Genomic DNA, 21,152 nt, shown 5'->3' with positions numbered 1-21,152 from the left:
TCTCAAGAAATCTATAAGCAGGTGTGTTTGATTATAGAGTTGGAGCTAAATTGTGCAGAACATCGGCCGTCCAGGACCGAGTTTGCCCACCCTTGGGTTAGAGCAGGGGTCACCAATCTCGGTCCTGGAGGGCCGGTGTCCCTGCAGGATTTAGCTCCAACTTGCCACAACACACCTGCCTGGAAATTTCAAGTAGACCTTGATTAGCTTGTTCAGGTGTGTTTGATTTGGGTTGGAGCTAAAATCTCCAGGACACCGGCCCTCCAGGAACAAGTTTGGTGACCACTGGGTTAGAGTATGGATGCTTCTACACTTAAACTTTTTTTACCGAAAAATAGTAAACCATCCGGTAATCTTTGGCATACTCTTTTCAACATACTACGATTTGGGACATTAATTCTATTTTCAAATAGTACTTAGGATGCATAGTATGCCAATTGTGACGCAGAAAATATCTTTAAAAATGTCATATTTCACCCCTTTTTTCATAGCAGTACACTGAAAAAAATTATTCAAAGCTGATTCCTTGGATTTACTAAAAAAAGATTTACGTTAAGGAGTTGTAAACAATTTATTTGGGCTGAATTTAAACAAATTAAGTTGAACATTAATAAATTTAATTTGTTTAAATTCAAAACAAATAAATTGTTTGCAACAGTTCTGCATGCAATACTTTTTTTCAGTATAGGCATTTTCCCTCAATCTTAAGGTATTCAAGACCCTTTAATGTGTTTAAATCCAGGGTTAAGCTGCCATCACATCAGACGTCTGAGATGTTTTTCATGAGTCAGCTCCTCCATTACACTGATTCATAGATATATACACTAGATATCGCATAGGGACCGTCAGCATGCGTCAATAGCGCCGCCACATTGGTACAGTGCTCCCAGGACAAATGTCATTCAACCGCACTAGTCAAGACAGTGTTATTACGTGAAGATGCGGGACTTTAGCGCTGTCTACGGGTGTAGTAACGAGAAAACAAAGCACAAAGGCAGAACATTTCAGAGGTAATATTAAGTTTTTTTTTGTTTTTGAATGTTCTGAACTTTTGTGCTAATCAGGTAACGTTATTGATGATGACAGGTGACTGCATTCACCATACGGCAAAGCAGCTCCAACTCGCACTAAACACTCGGCTTATGCTAGTTTTGTTGAATAAAATCAGCAAACAATGCAAAAGAAATATGACAACGAGATGCTACTGTGCCAGAAACTTGTATTATTGTCGGCTAACGTTAGTGAAAGAGTCATTCGGGGGATTCATTCACAAACGAATCGCTCCCTCCGTCAGTATGAGAAGTGAAAGCAGGAGAGGAGGTGTGTTTCAGGACACGGATTATATTAAATTTAACAGGGAGGGTGGATAGTACATTTCTGTACACACAAACACAAGCTTTTGTGTCAGGAATGCCCGTGCGGTCACTGATTCATCAATGTAGAAAAGTGATGTAAAATGATAATTTTCGTAATTAGAAAAAAAAAATTACACACTAACATCCAGGAAAACTCCCGATCATAGATATATGTGTATATGTGTATATCGCTGGCTTTGGATGGCCACAGTCCTCCACTGTACCTTGGTCCCGCATTCATTTCAAAGGAGCGCTACCCTGTAGCAAGATGGCGGCGCTATTGACGCATTCCATCCAATAGACAACAATAGGCCAGGCGACATCTAGTGTATATATCTATGACACTGATTGATAACGCTCATTCTCTCAGATGTCTTTTCAGAGTGCTGGAAAGAATGCTGTTTTCTTTCAGGGCTGTGGCCGTGTGTGTGTTTAGTCAGATTTAATGTAGCTCAAACAATACCACTTGTAGGATCATGACCGAACCGCAGGCCTTTGGAAAAACACACAACACACTTCAAGCTCGGGTCAAGATCGCAGCATTTTATCAATTTACACCTAATTTTCATGTACCCAAATAACTCCGTCACATTTTACGTAAGATGAAGTTGACTTTTTAGCTTAACGTCTTTGAAATATGTGCAAAGTCATTCTGTAATCCCAGTCCTGAATGTACACACGAGAAATCTCTGAACCTGAGCTGTGACAAACGTGTTTTTCGTTAACATATATAAGCTTTATACTGGTCATATATATAATATCTTAATAAGTGAATGTACGGTTATAATAACACATACACACATCAATGTATGAATGCTCGCATGGACAAATACAGTACGCTTCTCTTGAATGCTAAAACAGTCACATCTTAGTCTCCGGCATACAAAATAAACAACAAAATACATAAATAGTTTCCCTTTCAGTCAAGTGATTGCGTATTAAATACTGGCTGACCCAATAAACAGATAATACTAGAGTTTATGTACGTCCACTTTGGAATCTCGTAACGCGGTTTATTCCTCCACAGGTCGATAAGGCACTTGGATGAAGTATTCACGACCTGTCATAGAGCGAGGAGTTCCGGCATGGACACTACAGAGGTAAGAGGATCAGTTCGTGTCTCTCGGAGTGTCATAGATGTCCGGTTGTCTTTGCCTCTGTGTGTTTGGATGCCTCTGCTTTTGTATGCGTGTCGTGGGTCATCGCCCGGGGCAGGATGTTGGTTTAATGCAGTGGCCCTGAAACATGACCAGGCTGGCGGGACAGTGGCAGCCGGCGATGCAGGGCCTCTGACAGGGTCCGATTTCATTCCAGTTATGGCAGCTTTTAGTGCAGCCAGGCCCACATGTGTCATAAACTGCGCCGTGTTTGCAATGTGTGCCTACAGCAGGGTAAAAGAAAGAAATGAATTCAAGTTACATCAGGGTCCCCGCGGGGTCTTAAAAAGTATTAAAAAGTCTTAAATTAAAAAATCGAAATTTATGGCTTTAAAAAGTCTTAAATTTGCTGTTCTAGGTCTTAAATATTTTTGCACAGATCTTGTTTTTGCGATGTCCATGTAACGCTAAATCTAATGCTCATTTAAATAATTTTTGTTGTTGTTGCTAGGTTTTTGGGGTGTTGAAGTTCATTATTTCACAGGTCCAATTGTAATTTGCGGTATTACAACTACAAAAAAGTCAACTTGCAATAGCCAATCAGCTTTCTGTTATTAAACTCAGTGCGCGCGGCGAATGTGACGTCATCGCTGTGTTTGTGGAAGTTCGCTTTGAGTGTGCGCGACATGATTTCTGCTGGCAGAGTATGCCATTATTTCACTGACAAATGTCGCAAGCGCAGTTTTATAAGTCGGGAGCGCTGTAATGCGAGAGAGCGAAATTTAAATAACTTTATTTTACCCCTAATTTTGTGCTTTTACATTTTCTCTCGCGAGTTTTTGATATTGCGATATAGGTCTTAAATTTAATACTTAATGGTCTTAAAAAGGTCTTAAAAGGTCTTAAATTTGACATTATGATATCTGCAGAGACCCTGTACATGTGAAGAACAGACACAGCTTTACAGAATTGTTAGCATTTACCCCTGTATATTTTTTCTGTTTAACAGAAATATACAGTTGAAACCAGAAGTTTACATACGCTCTAAAATTATATATTATATTATTTTAGGTCCGTTAGGATTACCTAAATGATTTCCATTTGCTAATTGCCAGAATAATGAGAATTTTTATTTTTTTTTAGATTTTTATATTAATTTTTAGACAGTCAAAAGTTTAAAGACATTTCCTTGGTATTTTTTTAGCTTTGCTTTTAAACTGTAAAACTTTGGTCAAATGTTTTGGGTATCCTTCCACAAGCTTTCCATTGAACTTTGAGCACTTTACATTCAGAGATGTTGCTTATGTTCACACAGCTACATTACACATCAACTAAAGTAACTATTGTAGTGGACAACCCCTTTAAATTCAAATACAGTACCTACTGAGTAGTAGGCGGTTTCAGACGCAGCCCGTGTCTTTTGCTATCAGAAAGGGATGTTTTTGTTAATAGATAGTTGCTAGGCAAGAGGCACCCATATTCAAAGGCACAGGAAAAGTGGCAGATGCTGAAATGCTATCTTTTGTGTTTTGTAATTTCAGTTTATTCATAAACAATCATCTTTATAAATATAATATTGTTATTTAATGATACATATCAATGTTATCATGAATTTGACTGCAAGTTACCATATACTACCCCCTGTATATTATTAAGACACTGTCACTTTACCATATTTACAAGCTTTTTGCACTATATACTGTTTGCATCTGCACAACTCTGGTTTGCACTCCTTGCCATATGCCATCATTGTAATTGTATCGTAAACAATTTACTTATGTTTTTTTAGATTATATGGGTATTATTTTTGATTATATTTACTTTTTGATTATTATTATCTGTTCGGGACCTAGGGTCTGAAAGTAATGCAATTTCAATTCTCTGTATGTCCTGTACATGTGGTTGAATTGACAATAAACCTGTATGGAACCAAATCAATGCCAAAAGTATTGAATTAAAAAGCTTGTTGAATAGCACAAACTGGAAAAAAGAATACACCGTATTACACAAGTTCTTGCATTTTAATGACTTGAATTCCAGGGTTTGTATTTTTGGGTCCTGAAATTTAACATATCTGTTTATTTAAGCAGTTAATATTTCAATGAAAAATATTTCAAACACATTTTCATACTTGAAATAAATGATGACGATCCAGGATCAACAATAGTGAATTTACACTGTATTTAAATAAGGACGATCCAGGATCAACAATAGTGAATTTACTCTGTATTTAAATAATGATGGTCCAGGATCAACAATAGTAAATTTACACTGTATTTAAATAATGATGATGATCCAGGATCAACAATAGTGAATTTACTCTGTATTTAAATAATGATGATGATCCAGGATCAACAATAGTGAATTTACACTGTATTTAAATAATGTTGATCCAGGATCAACAATAGTGAATTTACACTGTATTTAAATAATGTTGATGATCCAGGATCAACAATAGTGAATTTACACTGTATTTAAAAAATTATGATGATCCAGGATCAACAATAGTGAATTTACATTGTATTTAAATAATGATGATGATCCAGGATCAACAATAGTGAATTTACATTGTATTTAAATAATGATGATGATCCAGGATCAACAATAGTGAATTTACACTGTAATTAAATGATGATGGTCCAGGATCAACAATAGTGAATTTACATTGTATTTAAATAATGATGAGGATCCAGGATCAACAATAGTGAATTTACTCTGTATTTAAATGATGATGATGGTCCAGGATCAACAATAGTGAATTTACATTGTATTTAAATGATGATGATGGTCCAGGATCAACAATAGTGAATTTACTCTGTATTTAAATAATGATGATCCAGGATCAACAATAGTGAATTTACTCTGTATTTAAATAATGATGATCCAGGATCAACAATAGTGAATTTACACTGTATTTAAATAATGTTGATCCAGGATCAACAATAGTGAATTTACTCTGTATTTAAATAATGATGATCCAGGATCAACAATAGTGAATTTACTCTGTATTTAAATAATGATGATGATCCAGGATCAACAATAGTGAATTTACACTGTATTTAAATAATGTTGATCCAGGATCAACAATAGTGAATTTACTCTGTATTTAAATAATGATGATCCAGGATCAACAATAGTGAATTTACTCTGTATTTAAATGATGATGATGATCCAGGATCAACAATAGTGAATTTACTCTGTATTTAAATAATGATGATCCAGGATCAACAATAGTGAATTTACACTGTATTTAAATAATGATGATCCAGGATCAACAATAGTGAATTTACTCTGTATTTAAATAATGATGATCCAGGATCAACAATAGTGAATTTACACTGTATTTAAATAATGATGATCCAGGATCAACAATAGTGAATTTACACTGTATTTAATTAATGATGATCCAGGATCAACAATAGTGAATTTACACTGTATTTAAATGATGATGATGATCCAGGATCAACAATAGTGAATTTACTCTGTATTTAAATGATGATGATGGTCCAGGATCAACAATAGTGAATTTACTCTGTATTTAAATAATGATGATCCAGGATCAACAATAGTGAATTTACACTGTAATTAAATGATGATGATGATCCAGGATCAACAAAAATGAATTTACTCTGTATTTAAATAATGATGATGATCCAGGATCAACAATACTGAATTTACACTGTATTTAAAAAATGATGATGATCCAGGATCAACAATAGTGAATTTACTCTGTATTTAAATGATGATGATGGTCCAGGATCAACAATAGTGAATTTACATTGTATTTAAAAAATGATGATGATCCAGGATCAACAATAGTGAATTTACTCTGTATTTAAATGATGATGATGGTCCAGGATCAACAATAGTGAATTTACATTGTATTTAAATAATGATGATGATCCAGGATCAACAATAGTGAATTTACTCTGTATTTAAATGATGATGATAGTCCAGGATCAACAATAGTGAATTTACATTGCATTTAAATAATGATGATGATCCAGGATCAACAATAGTGAATTTACACTGTATTTAAATAATGATGATCCAGGATCAACAATAGTGAATTTACTCTGTATTTAAATAATGATGATCCAGGATCAACAATAGTGAATTTACTCTGTATTTAAATGATGATGATGGTCCAGGATCAACAATAGTGAATTTACTCTGTATTTAAATAATGATGATGATCCAGGATCAACAATAGTGAATTTACACTGTAATTAAATGATGATGGTCCAGGATCAACAATAGTAAATTTACTCTGTATTTAAATAATGATGATGGTCCAGGATCAACAATAGTGAATTTACACTGTAATTAAATGATGATGATCCAGGATCAACAATAGTGAATTTACTCTGTATTTAAATAATGATGATGATCCAGGATCAACAATAGTGAATTTACACTGTATTTAAAAAATGATGATGATCCAGGATCAACAATAGTGAATTTACTCTGTATTTAAATGATGATGATGATCCAGGATCAACAATAGTGAATTTACTCTGTATTTAAATGATGATGATGGTCCAGGATCAACAATAGTGAATTTACATTGCATTTAAATAATGATGATGATCCAGGATCAACAATAGTGAATTTACACTGTATTTAAATAAGGACGATCCAGGATCAACAATAGTGAATTTACTCTGTATTTAAATAATGTTGATCCAGGATCAACAATAGTGAATTTACATTGCATTTAAATAATGATGATCCAGGATCAACAATAGTGAATTTACACTGTATTTAAATAATGATGATGGTCCAGGATCAACAATAGTGAATTTACTCTGTATTTAAATAATGTTGATCCAGGATCAACAATAGTGAATTTACACTGTATTTAAATAATGATGATGATCCAGGATCAACAATAGTGAATTTACATTGTATTTAAATAATGATGATGATCCAGGATCAACAATAGTGAATTTACACTGTATTTAAATAATGATGATGATCCAGGATCAACAATAGTGAATTTACATTGTATTTAAATAATGATGATGATCCAGGATCAACAATAGTGAATTTACATTGCATTTAAATAATGATGATCCAGGATCAACAATAGTGAATTTACTCTGTATTTAAATAATGATGATGGTCCAGGATCAACAATAGTGAATTTACTCTGTATTTAAATAATGATGATGATCCAGGATCAACAATAGTGAATTTACACTGTAATTAAATGATGATGGTCCAGGATCAACAATAGTGAATTTACTCAGTATTTAAATAATGATGATGATCCAGGATCAACAATAGTGAATTTACTCTGTATTTAAATAATAATGATGATCCAGGATCAACAATAGTGAATTTACTCTGTATTTAAATAATGTTGATCCAGGATCAACAATAGTGAATTTACATTGCATTTAAATAATGATGATCCAGGATCAACAATAGTGAATTTACACTGTATTTAAATAATGATGATGGTCCAGGATCAACAATAGTGAATTTACTCTGTATTTAAATAATAATGATGATCCAGGATCAACAATAGTGAATTTACTCTGTATTTAAATGATGATGATGGTCCAGGATCAACAATAGTGAATTTACACTGTATTTAAAAAATTATGATGATCCAGGATCAACAATAGTGAATTTACTCTGTATTTAAATAATGTTGATCCAGGATCAACAATAGTGAATTTACTCTGTTTTTAAATAATGTTGATCCAGGATCAACAATAGTGAATTTACTCTGTATTTAAATAATGATGGTCCAGGATCAACAATAGTGAATTTACACTGTATTTAAATAATGTTGATCCAGGATCAACAATAGTGAATTTACACTGTATTTAAATAATGATGATGATCCAGGATCAACAATAGTGAATTTACATTGTATTTAAATAATGATGATGATCCAGGATCAACAATAGTGAATTTACTCTGTATTTAAATAATGATGATGATCCAGGATCAACAATAGTGAATTTACACTGTAATTAAATGATGATGGTCCAGGATCAACAATAGTGAATTTACTCTGTATTTAAATAATGATGATGATCCAGGATCAACAATAGTGAATTTACTCTGTATTTAAATAATGTTGATCCAGGATCAACAATAGTGAATTTACATTGCATTTAAATAATGATGATCCAGGATCAACAATAGTGAATTTACTCTGTATTTAAATAATAATGATGATCCAGGATCAACAATAGTGAATTTACTCTGTATTTAAATAATGTTGATCCAGGATCAACAATAGTGAATTTACATCGCATTTAAATAATGATGATCCAGGATCAACAATAGTGAATTTACACTGTATTTAAATAATGATGATGGTCCAGGATCAACAATAGTGAATTTACTCTGTATTTAAATAATGATGATGATCCAGGATCAACAATAGTGAATTTACTCTGTATTTAAATAATAATGATGATCCAGGATCAACAATAGTGAATTTACTCTGTATTTAAATGATGATGATGATCCAGGATCAACAATAGTGAATTTACATCGCATTTGAATAATGATGATCCAGGATCAACAATAGTGAATTTACACTGTATTTAAATAATGATGATGGTCCAGGATCAACAATAGTGAATTTACATTGCATTTAAATAATGATGATGATCCAGGATCAACAATAGTGAATTTACACTGTATTTAAAAAATTATGATGATCCAGGATCAACAATAGTGAATTTACTCTGTATTTAAATAATGATGATGATCCAGGATCAACAATAGTGAATTTACACTGTAATTAAATGATGATGGTCCAGGATCAACAATAGTGAATTTACACTGTATTTAAAAAATTATGATGATCCAGGATCAACAATAGTGAATTTACTCTGTATTTAAATAATGATGATGGTCCAGGATCAACAATAGTGAATTTACTCTGTATTTAAATAATGATGATGATCCAGGATCAACAATAGTGAATTTACACTGTAATTAAATGATGATGGTCCAGGATCAACAATAGTGAATTTACTCTGTATTTAAATAATGATGATGATCCAGGATCAACAATAGTGAATTTACTCTGTATTTAAATAATAATGATGATCCAGGATCAACAATAGTGAATTTACTCTGTATTTAAATAATGTTGATCCAGGATCAACAATAGTGAATTTACTCTGTATTTAAATAATGTTGATCCAGGATCAACAATAGTGAATTTACATTGCATTTAAATAATGATGATCCAGGATCAACAATAGTGAATTTACACTGTATTTAAATAATGATGATGGTCCAGGATCAACAATAGTGAATTTACTCTGTATTTAAATAATAATGATGATCCAGGATCAACAATAGTGAATTTACTCTGTATTTAAATAATGATGATGGTCCAGGATCAACAATAGTGAATTTACTCTGTATTTAAATAATAATGATGATCCAGGATCAACAATAGTGAATTTACTCTGTATTTAAATGATGTTGATGATCCAGGATCAACAATAGTGAATTTACACTGTATTTAAAAAATTATGATGATCCAGGATCAACAATAGTGAATTTACTCTGTATTTAAATAATGTTGATCCAGGATCAACAATAGTGAATTTACTCTGTTTTTAAATAATGTTGATCCAGGATCAACAATAGTGAATTTACTCTGTATTTAAATAATGATGGTCCAGGATCAACAATAGTGAATTTACACTGTATTTAAATAATGTTGATCCAGGATCAACAATAGTGAATTTACACTGTATTTAAATAATGATGATGATCCAGGATCAACAATAGTGAATTTACATTGTATTTAAATAATGATGATGATCCAGGATCAACAATAGTGAATTTACTCTGTATTTAAATAATGATGATGATCCAGGATCAACAATAGTGAATTTACACTGTAATTAAATGATGATGGTCCAGGATCAACAATAGTGAATTTACTCTGTATTTAAATAATGATGATGATCCAGGATCAACAATAGTGAATTTACTCTGTATTTAAATAATAATGATGATCCAGGATCAACAATAGTGAATTTACTCTGTATTTAAATAATGTTGATCCAGGATCAACAATAGTGAATTTACATTGCATTTAAATAATGATGATCCAGGATCAACAATAGTGAATTTACACTGTATTTAAATAATGATGATGGTCCAGGATCAACAATAGTGAATTTACTCTGTATTTAAATAATAATGATGATCCAGGATCAACAATAGTGAATTTACTCTGTATTGAAATGATGATGATGGTCCAGGATCAACAATAGTGAATTTACATTGCATTTAAATAATGATGATGATCCAGGATCAACAATAGTGAATTTACACTGTATTTAAAAAATTATGATGATCCAGGATCAACAATAGTGAATTTACTCTGTATTTAAATAATGTTGATCCAGGATCAACAATAGTGAATTTACTCTGTTTTTAAATAATGTTGATCCAGGATCAACAATAGTGAATTTACTCTGTATTTAAATAATGATGGTCCAGGATCAACAATAGTGAATTTACACTGTATTTAAATAATGTTGATCCAGGATCAACAATAGTGAATTTACACTGTATTTAAATAATGATGATGATCCAGGATCAACAATATTGAATTTACATTGTATTTAAATAATGATGATGATCCAGGATCAACAATAGTGAATTTACACTGTATTTAAATAATGATGATGATCCAGGATCAACAATAGTGAATTTACATTGTATTTAAATAATGATGATGATCCAGGATCAACAATAGTGAATTTACACTGTATTTAAATAATGATGATGATCCAGGATCAACAATAGTGAATTTACATTGCATTTAAATAATGATGATCCAGGATCAACAATAGTGAATTTACTCTGTATTTAAATAATGATGATGGTCCAGGATCAACAATAGTGAATTTACTCTGTATTTAAATAATGATGATGATCCAGGATCAACAATAGTGAATTTACACTGTAATTAAATGATGATGGTCCAGGATCAACAATAGTGAATTTACACTGTATTTAAATAATGATGATGATCCAGGATCAACAATAGTGAATTTACATTGTATTTAAATAATGATGATGATCCAGGATCAACAATAGTGAATTTACACTGTATTTAAATAATGTTGATCCAGGATCAACAATAGTGAATTTACACTGTATTTAAATAATGATGATGATCCAGGATCAACAATAGTGAATTTACACTGTATTTAAATAATGTTGATCCAGGATCAACAATAGTGAATTTACACTGTATTTAAATAATGATGATGGTCCAGGATCAACAATAGTGAATTTACTCTGTATTTAAATAATGATGATGATCCAGGATCAACAATAGTGAATTTACACTGTAATTAAATGATGATGGTCCAGGATCAACAATAGTGAATTTACTCTGTATTTAAATAATGATGATGATCCAGGATCAACAATAGTGAATTTACACTGTATTTAAATAAGGACGATCCAGGATCAACAATAGTGAATTTACTCTGTATTTAAATAATGTTGATCCAGGATCAACAATAGTGAATTTACACTGTAATTAAATGATGATGGTCCAGGATCAACAATAGTGAATTTACTCTGTATTTAAATAATGATGATGGTCCAGGATCAACAATAGTGAATTTACTCTGTATTTAAATAATGATGATGATCCAGGATCAACAATAGTGAATTTACTCTGTATTTAAATAATGATGGTCCAGGATCAACAATAGTGAATTTACATTGCATTTAAATAATGATGATGATCCAGGATCAACAATAGTGAATTTACACTGTATTTAAATAAGGACGATCCAGGATCAACAATAGTGAATTTACTCTGTATTTAAATAATGATGATGATCCAGGATCAACAATAGTGAATTTACACTGTAATTAAATGATGATGGTCCAGGATCAACAATAGTGAATTTACTCTGTATTTAAATAATGTTGATCCAGGATCAACAATAGTGAATTTACTCTGTATTTAAATAATGATGATCCAGGATCAATAATAGTGAATTTACTCTGTATTTAAATGATGATGATGGTCCAGGATCAACAATAGTGAATTTATACTGTATTTAAATAATGTTGATCCAGTATCAACAATAGTGAATTTACATTGTATTTAAATACAATGATGATGATCCAGGATCAACAATAGTGAATTTACATTGTATTTAAATAATGATGATGATCCAGGATCAACAATAGTGAATTTACACTGTATTTAAATAATGATGATGATCCAGGATCAACAATAGTGAATTTACTCTGTATTTAAATAATGATGATGATCCAGGATCAACAATAGTGAATTTACACTGTATTTAAATAATGATGATGATCCAGGATCAACAATAGTGAATTTACATTGTATTTAAATAATGATGATGATCCAGGATCAACAATAGTGAATTTACATTGCATTTAAATAATGATGATCCAGGATCAACAATAGTGAATTTACACTGTAATTAAATGATGATGGTCCAGGATCAACAATAGTGAATTTACTCTGTATTTAAATAATGATGATGATCCAGGATCAACAATAGTGAATTTACTCTGTATTTAAATAATGATGATGATCCAGGATCAACAATAGTGAATTTACTCTGTATTTAAATAATGATGATGATCCAGGATCAACAATAGTGAATTTACTCTGTATTTAAATAATGATGACGATCCAAGATCAACAATAGTGAATTTACTCTGTATTTAAATAATGATGATGATCCAGGATCAACAATAGTGAAATTACATTGTATTTAAATAATGATGATCCAGGATCAACAATAGTGAATTTACATTGCATTTAAATAATGATGATGATCCAGGATCAACAATAGTGAATTTACTCTGTATTTAAATAATGATGATGATCCAGGATCAACAATAGTGAATTTACTCTGTATTTAAATAATAATGATGATCCAGGATCAACAATAGTGAATTTACTCTGTATTTAAATGATGTTGATGATCCAGGATCAACAATAGTGAATTTACACTGTATTTAAAAAATTATGATGATCCAGGATCAACAATAGTGAATTTACTCTGTATTTAAATAATGTTGATCCAGGATCAACAATAGTGAATTTACTCTGTTTTTAAATAATGTTGATCCAGGATCAACAATAGTGAATTTACTCTGTATTTAAATAATGATGGTCCAGGATCAACAATAGTGAATTTACACTGTATTTAAATAATGTTGATCCAGGATCAACAATAGTGAATTTACACTGTATTTAAATAATGATGATGATCCAGGATCAACAATAGTGAATTTACATTGTATTTAAATAATGATGATGATCCAGGATCAACAATAGTGAATTTACTCTGTATTTAAATAATGATGATGATCCAGGATCAACAATAGTGAATTTACACTGTAATTAAATGATGATGGTCCAGGATCAACAATAGTGAATTTACTCTGTATTTAAATAATGATGATGATCCAGGATCAACAATAGTGAATTTACTCTGTATTTAAATAATAATGATGATCCAGGATCAACAATAGTGAATTTACTCTGTATTTAAATAATGTTGATCCAGGATCAACAATAGTGAATTTACATTGCATTTAAATAATGATGATCCAGGATCAACAATAGTGAATTTACACTGTATTTAAATAATGATGATGGTCCAGGATCAACAATAGTGAATTTACTCTGTATTTAAATAATAATGATGATCCAGGATCAACAATAGTGAATTTACTCTGTATTGAAATGATGATGATGGTCCAGGATCAACAATAGTGAATTTACATTGCATTTAAATAATGATGATGATCCAGGATCAACAATAGTGAATTTACACTGTATTTAAAAAATTATGATGATCCAGGATCAACAATAGTGAATTTACTCTGTATTTAAATAATGTTGATCCAGGATCAACAATAGTGAATTTACTCTGTTTTTAAATAATGTTGATCCAGGATCAACAATAGTGAATTTACTCTGTATTTAAATAATGATGGTCCAGGATCAACAATAGTGAATTTACACTGTATTTAAATAATGTTGATCCAGGATCAACAATAGTGAATTTACACTGTATTTAAATAATGATGATGATCCAGGATCAACAATATTGAATTTACATTGTATTTAAATAATGATGATGATCCAGGATCAACAATAGTGAATTTACACTGTATTTAAATAATGATGATGATCCAGGATCAACAATAGTGAATTTACATTGTATTTAAATAATGATGATGATCCAGGATCAACAATAGTGAATTTACACTGTATTTAAATAATGATGATGATCCAGGATCAACAATAGTGAATTTACTCTGTATTTAAATAATGATGATCCAGGATCAACAATAGTGAATTTACTCTGTATTTAAATAATGATGATGATCCAGGATCAACAATAGTGAATTTACTCTGTATTTAAATAATGATGATGGTCCAGGATCAACAATAGTGAATTTACTCTGTATTTAAATAATGATGATGATCCAGGATCAACAATAGTGAATTTACACTGTAATTAAATGATGATGGTCCAGGATCAACAATAGTGAATTTACACTGTATTTAAATAATGATGATGATCCAGGATCAACAATAGTGAATTTACATTGTATTTAAATAATGATGATGATCCAGGATCAACAATAGTGAATTTACACTGTATTTAAATAATGTTGATCCAGGATCAACAATAGTGAATTTACACTGTATTTAAATAATGATGATGATCCAGGATCAACAATAGTGAATTTACACTGTATTTAAATAATGTTGATCCAGGATCAACAATAGTGAATTTACACTGTATTTAAATAATGATGATGGTCCAGGATCAACAATAGTGAATTTACTCTGTATTTAAATAATGATGATGATCCAGGATCAACAATAGTGAATTTACACTGTAATTAAATGATGATGGTCCAGGATCAACAATAGTGAATTTACTCTGTATTTAAATAATGATGATGATCCAGGATCAACAATAGTGAATTTACACTGTATTTAAATAAGGACGATCCAGGATCAACAATAGTGAATTTACTCTGTATTTAAATAATGTTGATCCAGGATCAACAATAGTGAATTTACACTGTAATTAAATGATGATGGTCCAGGATCAACAATAGTGAATTTACTCTGTATTTAAATAATGATGATGGTCCAGGATCAACAATAGTGAATTTACTCTGTATTTAAATAATGATGATGATCCAGGATCAACAATAGTGAATTTACTCTGTATTTAAATAATGATGGTCCAGGATCAACAATAGTGAATTTACATTGCATTTAAATAATGATGATGATCCAGGATCAACAATAGTGAATTTACACTGTATTTAAATAAGGACGATCCAGGATCAACAATAGTGAATTTACTCTGTATTTAAATAATGATGATGATCCAGGATCAACAATAGTGAATTTACACTGTAATTAAATGATGATGGTCCAGGATCAACAATAGTGAATTTACTCTGTATTTAAATAATGTTGATCCAGGATCAACAATAGTGAATTTACTCTGTATTTAAATAATGATGATCCAGGATCAATAATAGTGAATTTACTCTGTATTTAAATGATGATGATGGTCCAGGATCAACAATAGTGAATTTATACTGTATTTAAATAATGTTGATCCAGTATCAACAATAGTGAATTTACATTGTATTTAAATACAATGATGATGATCCAGGATCAACAATAGTGAATTTACATTGTATTTAAATAATGATGATGATCCAGGATCAACAATAGTGAATTTACACTGTATTTAAATAATGATGATGATCCAGGATCAACAATAGTGAATTTACTCTGTATTTAAATAATGATGATGATCCAGGATCAACAATAGTGAATTTACACTGTATTTAAATAATGATGATGATCCAGGATCAACAATAGTGAATTTACATTGTATTTAAATAATGATGATGATCCAGGATCAACAATAGTGAATTTACATTGCATTTAAATAATGATGATCCAGGATCAACAATAGTGAATTTACACTGTAATTAAATGATGATGGTCCAGGATCAACAATAGTGAATTTACTCTGTATTTAAATAATGATGATGATCCAGGATCAACAATAGTGAATTTACTCTGTATTTAAATAATGATGATGATCCAGGATCAACAATAGTGAATTTACTCTGTATTTAAATAATGATGATGATCCAGGATCAACAATAGTGAATTTACTCTGTATTTAAATAATGATGACGATCCAAGATCAACAATAGTGAATTTACTCTGTATTTAAATAATGATGATGATCCAGGATCAACAATAGTGAAATTACATTGTATTTAAATAATGATGATCCAGGATCAACAATAGTGAATTTACATTGCATTTAAATAATGATGATGATCCAGGATCAACAATAGTGAATTTACTCTGTATTTAAATAATGATGATGATCCAGGATCAACAATAGTGAATTTACTCTGTATTTAAATAATAATGATGATCCAGGATCAACAATATTGAATTTACACTGTAATTAAATGATGATGGTCCAGGATCAACTATAGTGAATTTACTCTGTATTTAAATAATGATGATCCAGGATCAACAATAGTGAATTTACACTGTAATAAAATGATGATGATGAGCCAGGATCAACAATAGTGAATTTACACTGTAATAAAATGATGATGATGAGCCAGGATCAACAATAGTGAATTTACACTGTATTTAAATAATGATGATGATCCAGGATCAACAATAGTGAATTTACTCTGTATTTAAATAATGATGATGATCCAGGATCAACAATAGTGAATTTACTCTGTATTTAAATGATGATGATGGTCCAGGATCAACAACAGTGAATTTACATTGTATTTAAATAATGATGATGGTCCAGGATCAACAATAGTGAATTTACTCTGTATTTAAATAATGATGATGATCCAGGATCAACAATAGTGAATTTACATTGTATTTAAATAATGATGATGATCCAGCATCAACAATAGTGAATTTACACTGTATTTAAATAAGGACGATCCAGGATCAACAATAGTGAATTTACTCTGTATTTAAATAATGTTGATCCAGGATCAACAATAGTGAATTTACATTGCATTTAAATAATGATGATCCAGGATCAACAATAGTGAATTTACACTGTATTTAAATAATAATGATGATCCAGGATCAACAATAGTGAATTTACTCTGTATTTAAAAAATGATGATCCAGGATCAACAATAGTGAATTTACTCTGTATTTAAATGATGATGATGGTCCAGGATCAACAATAGTGAATTTACACTGTATTTAAATAATGTTGATGATCCAGGATCAACAATAGTGAATTTACACTGTATTTAAAAAATGATGATGATCCAGGATCAACAATAGTGAATTTACACTGTAATTAAATGATGATGGTCCAGGATCAACAATAGTGAATTTACTCTGTATTTAAATAATGTTGATCCAGGATCAACAATAGTGAATTTACTCTGTATTTAAATGATGATGATGGTCCAGGATCAACAATAGTGAATTTACACTGTATTTAAATAATGTTGATGATCCAGGATCAACAATAGTGAATTTACATTGTATTTAAATAATGATGATGATCCAGGATCAACAATAGTGAATTTACATTGTATTTAAATAATGATGATGGTCCAGGATCAACAATAGTGAATTTACTCTGTATTTAAATAATGATGATGATCCAGGATCAACAAAAATGAATTTACTCTGTATTTAAATAATGATGATGATCCAGGATCAACAATAGTGAATTTACACTGTATTTAAATAAGGACGATCCAGGATCAACAATAGTGAATTTACACTGTATTTAAATAATGTTGATCCAGGATCAACAATAGTGAATTTACATTATATTTAAATAATGATGATCCAGGATCAACAATAGTGAATTTACACTGTAATTAAATGATGATGGTCCAGGATCAACAATAGTGAATTTACACTGTATTTAAATAATGATGATCCAGGATCAACAATAGTGAATTTACTCTGTATTTAAATAATGATGATCCAGGATCAACAATAGTGAATTTACACTGTATTTAAATAAGGACGATCCAGGATCAACAATAGTTAAATTTACATTGTATTTAAATAATGATGATCCAGGATCAACAATAGTGTATTTACTCTGTATTTAAATAATGATGATGATCCAGGATCAACAATAGTGAATTTACACTGTATTTAAATAAGGACGATCCAGGATTAACAATAGTTAAATTTACATTGTATTTAAATAATGATGATGATCCAGGATCAACAATAGTGAATTTACACTGTATTTAAATAATGATGATCCAGGATCAACAATAGTGAATTTACATTGCATTTAAATAATGATGATCCAGGATCAACAATAGTGAATTTACACTGTATTTAAATAAGGACGATCCAGGATCAACAATAGTGAATTTACTCTGTATTTAAATAATGATTATGATCCAGGATCAACAATAGTGAATTTACTCTGTATTTAAATAATGATGATGGTCCAGGATCAACAACAGTGAATTTACTCTGTATTTAAATAAGGACGATCCAGGATCAACAATAGTGAATTTACATTGTATTTAAATAATGATGATGATCCAGGATCAACAATAGTGAATTTACTCTGTATTTAAATAATGATGATGATTCAGGATCAACAATAGTGAATTTACTCTGTATTTAAATAATGATGATGATCCAGGATCAACAATAGTGAATTTACTCTGTATTTAAATAATGATGATGATCCAGGATCAACAATAGTGAATTTACTCTGTATTTAAATAATGATGATGATCCAGGATCAACAATAGTGAATTTACATTGTATTTAAATAATGATGATGATCCAGCATCAACAATAGTGAATTTACACTGTATTTAAATAATGATGATGATCCAGGATCAACAATAGTGAATTTACACTGTAATTAAATGATGATGGTCCAGGATCAACAATAGTGAATTTACTCTGTATTTAAATAATGATGATGATCCAGGATCAACAATAGTGAATTTACTCTGTATTTAAATAATAATGATGATCCAGGATCAACAATAGTGAATTTACTCTGTATTTAAATAATGTTGATCCAGGATCAACAATAGTGAATTTACATTGCATTTAAATAATGATGATCCAGGATCAACAATAGTGAATTTACACTGTATTTAAATAATGATGATGGTCCAGGATCAACAATAGTGAATTTACTCTGTATTTAAATAATAATGATGATCCAGGATCAACAATAGTGAATTTACTCTGTATTTAAATGATGATGATGGTCCAGGATCAACAATAGTGAATTTACATTGCATTTAAATAATGATGATGATCCAGGATCAACAATAGTGAATTTACACTGTATTTAAATAATGTTGATCCAGGATCAACAATAGTGAATTTACTCTGTTTTTAAATAATGTTGATCCAGGATCAACAATAGTGAATTTACTCTGTATTTAAATAATGATGGTCCAGGATCAACAATAGTGAATTTACACTGTATTTAAATAATGTTGATCCAGGATCAACAATAGTGAATTTACACTGTATTTAAATAATGATGATGATCCAGGATCAACAATAGTGAATTTACATTGTATTTAAATAATGATGATGATCCAGGATCAACAATAGTGAATTTACACTGTATTTAAATAATGATGATGGTCCAGGATCAACAATAGTGAATTTACTCTGTATTTAAATAATGATGATGATCCAGGATCAACAATAGTGAATTTACACTGTATTTAAATAATGTTGATCCAGGATCAACAATAGTGAATTTACACTGTATTTAAATAATGATGATGGTCCAGGATCAACAATAGTGAATTTACTCTGTATTTAAATAATGATGATGATCCAGGATCAACAATAGTGAATTTACACTGTATTTAAATAATGTTGATCCAGGATCAACAATAGTGAATTTACACTGTATTTAAATAATGATGATGATCCAGGATCAACAATAGTGAATTTACATTGCATTTAAATAATGATGATCCAGGATCAACAATAGTGAATTTACTCTGTATTTAAATAATGATGATGGTCCAGGATCAACAATAGTGAATTTACATTGTATTTAAATAATGATGATGATCCAGGACCAACAATAGTGAATTTACACTGTATTTAAATAATGTTGATCCAGGATCAAGAATAGTGAATTTACACTGTATTTAAATAATGATGATGATCCAGGATCAACAATAGTGAATTTACACTGTATTTAAATAATGATGATGATCCAGGATCAACAATAGTGAATTTACACTGTAATTAAATGATGATGGTCCAGGATCAACAATAGTGAATTTACTCTGTATTTAAATAATGATGATGATCCAGGATCAACAATAGTGAATTTACACTGTAATTAAATGATGATGGTCCAGGATCAACAATAGTGAATTTACTCTGTATTTAAATAATGATGATGATCCAGGATCAACAATAGTGAATTTACACTGTATTTAAATAAGGACGATCCAGGATCAACAATAGTGAATTTACTCTGTAATTAAATGATGATGGTCCAGGATCAACAATAGTGAATTTACTCTGTATTTAAATAATGATGATGGTCCAGGATCAACAATAGTGAATTTACTCTGTATTTAAACAATGATGATG

General features: G+C 30.4%; 1 protein-coding gene across 1 annotated transcript in view; it reads right to left on the bottom strand.

Moving 5' to 3' along the window:
- Nucleotides 1-1,878: 1,878 nt before the first annotated feature.
- bmper (BMP binding endothelial regulator) overlaps nt 1,879-21,152 on the bottom strand; it is a 107,067-nt gene continuing 87,793 nt past the window's right edge. The window contains 1 exon segment of the mRNA NM_001020487.2: nt 1,879-2,736. Coding sequence (NP_001018323.2) covers nt 2,555-2,736 — 182 coding nt within the window. The 3' untranslated portion in view covers nt 1,879-2,554.

The sequence above is a fragment of the Danio rerio genome, chromosome 16 (genome assembly GCF_052040795.2).
Source record: "Danio rerio strain M-AB ecotype USA chromosome 16, GRCz13ab, whole genome shotgun sequence".
NCBI lineage: Eukaryota > Metazoa > Chordata > Actinopteri > Cypriniformes > Danionidae > Danio > Danio rerio.
This window is presented reverse-complemented; position numbering and strand designations above follow the sequence as displayed.